Source organism: Sebastes umbrosus, chromosome 22 (genome assembly GCF_015220745.1).
Source record: "Sebastes umbrosus isolate fSebUmb1 chromosome 22, fSebUmb1.pri, whole genome shotgun sequence".
Classification (NCBI taxonomy): Eukaryota; Metazoa; Chordata; class Actinopteri; order Perciformes; family Sebastidae; genus Sebastes; species Sebastes umbrosus.
In genome coordinates, this window is record NC_051290.1 from 21,273,560 (window position 1) to 21,276,522 (window position 2,963).

Genomic DNA, 2,963 nt, shown 5'->3' on the forward strand with positions numbered 1-2,963 from the left:
CATTTTCATGCAAATCTGTCATGCTAAGTGTTTCTGAAGGCAGCAGCTTTTGAACCCTCGACACTGATCCAACGATTGGAACAAACCCAGCTGCCTTCAGAGCACCACACACACTGAAAGGTTTGTCACAGCTAGGCTACTTTCCTGCATGTTTGTCATTTATAGATAAATTGTCCCTGTCATGGACAAATGATCTACCTCCAGGTTTGCTTGTTAGTTTATAATCCTCCAATATAAAGATTCAAGGCTGAACTTCATCACTGGACCATTTCCTTCTTCCTCTGCAGCATGAACGGAACCACTGGAACCTCTTCAGCGTATTTCTGGTCTGAGTGTGATCCTTATGATGATGGTGATGGTGCTGGTAAATTAGGAGGACCTTCGGCAGGCCTCCTCGTCATCTTCTTCACCTACTGCTTTGAATTCCTCGTCGGCGCCCCGTCAAACCTCTGGCTCATCTGTCGCATCCTCAGGCAAAGGTAAATATTTTCAAACATTTTGGTGTAATAATCCGTATCCTCATTGTTAATACCAATTCTTGCAAAACTTTATTGTCCATTTTTTTGTCTTCATCCAGTTCTGTTACGGCTTTATTTGTCATTTGCTAAATTCAAAGGTCAAAGGTCACCGGCGTCCCTCCTGCAGACTTTTTCCTCCTCCACCTGGCCCTCACCCAGCTGTCCTTCTACCTGGCCTTGCCTATATTCTTTGCCAATCACTTTCTGTGGCAGAGCAACAACGTGGCGATCGTGGTGACTTTCCTGACCTCGATGGTTATCGTTATGAAGCCGCTGCTCCTCTGTCTGGCGTGTGTGGAGAGGTACATGGCTGTGCTGCGACCCCTCGACTATCCACGGTAAAGCTACACACAGGTTGATGTCCTTAGATATGTTGAACATAAGACCTTTTACTAAACACATGAGACAGTATTCATGATAACTGGCAGCTTATATAGTAAGACAGTATGTCTCAGCCTGTGAAAACAGTTGCATAATGTGACTCTGGAGGAACTTTAACTTGCATTTTCCCCTGTAATATGCTTCTGAAAACCTCTGACTTGATTAGAGATGTGAACTGACTATCTGCGGGGAAGATGTGGAACATCATGTGCGACTCTCTCCTCTCTATTCTGTCCTTCCTTCCAGGTTCAAGGCGCGTCGGTACAGATGGGGATGTTTGGGTGTCTCATGGTGCATTTACTTCATCATGGCTTCCGTTTTTCTTATTGAGCGCACTGCTACCGCAGTTTGTGTGGTATTCCTCCCCGTTCTGGTCATAGACACCTTCTGCAGCCTGTCTGTTCTCAAAACGTTAAAAAAACCTCCACCGGGGGGCAGAGAGGTGACGGAGAAGAAGAGGAAAGGGCTGGCAGTGAGGATGGAGGAGGGAGAGCAGAGGAAAGAAGGAAAGAGGGAGCAAAAGGTGAAGAAAGTTGGGGGGAAAGGAGAGATGAACTCCATGAAGAAGAAAGCCTTCATCACCATTGCCATCATCCAGGCTGTCCTCACACTCAACTACCTCCCCGTCATCATCACCTTGCCTATGGATGGATTCGTTCCAGCTCGTACCCTGAAGTGTCAGTACTGGCCCATGGGTGTAGCTGCTGCAGCCAGCTGTAGCTACGTGCAGCCTCTGCTCTACCTGCACAGACTGGGCCGGCTGCCATGTACGATGACATCACAAAACACCTAGCTCAACTGCCCTTTCATTACAGGGTTGCATTGATGTTTTTTAATGATTTCATTCCCATCTCTGCTGTATAATAAGCTTATAAACTTTTAGAGCACAACCATATGGTTGAATGAAAGTTACTATCTCAACTTCTACAAATACAGAGTGCAGCTGGATCATTGTAATTGTATGAAATGCAAATTCCCAGCACGTACTGCTGTGTTCTGTTTTGTTTCCATCACAGTATGCAAAGTCCCAGACAGCATGCTCAATATGACCTGTCAATGGATGGTGACATGAAAACGATGTCACATGAACTCTTTGCATGTCTGAGTATGTTTCCATACAGCAATGTCCTTTAGAAAGTTTGCCTGATATGATATAACTTTGGTTACAACGACTACGTGGGTATGATGACCTAGCAGGTGGAGTTGTTCATGTCATTTACACTTTAGACAAAAGATGATGTTTAAACTATACCATCATATTATAATACCTATCCCACAAGATGTCTAGTCACAGATATCAATATTTCATGATAGGCCATTATCATCCAAACCTTCCCTGGGACAACAGTTCATATTCATTATCAAATTAATAGATAAGACATGCAAAATAACAATCCATATAAATAAACGGTATAAAATATATAAATGAACCAATAAATAAATAAAAAGAGAAATTATTAAGTTAAATGTGACATTGTTGGGGAAAAAAGCCACGATAAATAAAGACAAACTTTTGAAAAAGGGCATTTTTTAATAAAAATGTCTATAATGAATTAAAAAAAAAACTGCAATTAAACCAGTTACTATGAAAATAACAACAATGCAATAACATATTTCCTAATTTATTTGTTCATTTAAATGTTTTACTCAATTTATTAATATGCTTGTTGGTTTCATAATGTCCTCTTTATGTATTTGATATTAGACACTTTATGGCTCCAATTCATTTCATAATTCTTCTTTTTATTGCCCATTAAAATGTCAAATAATGAACTACTTTGTAATTTTGTCCATTTACTCATAGATTAAAAAATGCATTTGTAAAGACATTTATTAATGCCTATTTTATTATTGTACAGTTAGTTATTAATCAATTAAATGCTCTATTACTATTTACATGACTCTTGTGGTACTCCATACTATACTAGTGATTTACACTAACAGCATTTGCACAAGAGAAGCTTGTTTATCAATAATTCGGTGTTTTAATCCAGAAATTGTGTAAAATAGAAAATTCATATCGTTGACAAAACGCTGCGTCATGTTCTCGAACGCACCCCCAGC

At 40.3% G+C, this 2,963-nt stretch overlaps 1 protein-coding gene across 1 annotated transcript; it reads left to right on the top strand.

Moving 5' to 3' along the window:
• The first annotated feature begins 288 nt into the window (after nucleotides 1–288).
• LOC119482178 lies at nucleotides 289–1,692 on the top strand. Its single transcript, XM_037759601.1, has 3 exons — nucleotides 289–479; nucleotides 617–856; nucleotides 1,146–1,692. Exons 1-3 carry the CDS (start codon nucleotides 289–291, stop codon nucleotides 1,690–1,692), a joined length of 978 nt encoding a protein of 325 aa, XP_037615529.1.
• Nucleotides 1,693–2,963: the final 1,271 nt, after the last annotated feature.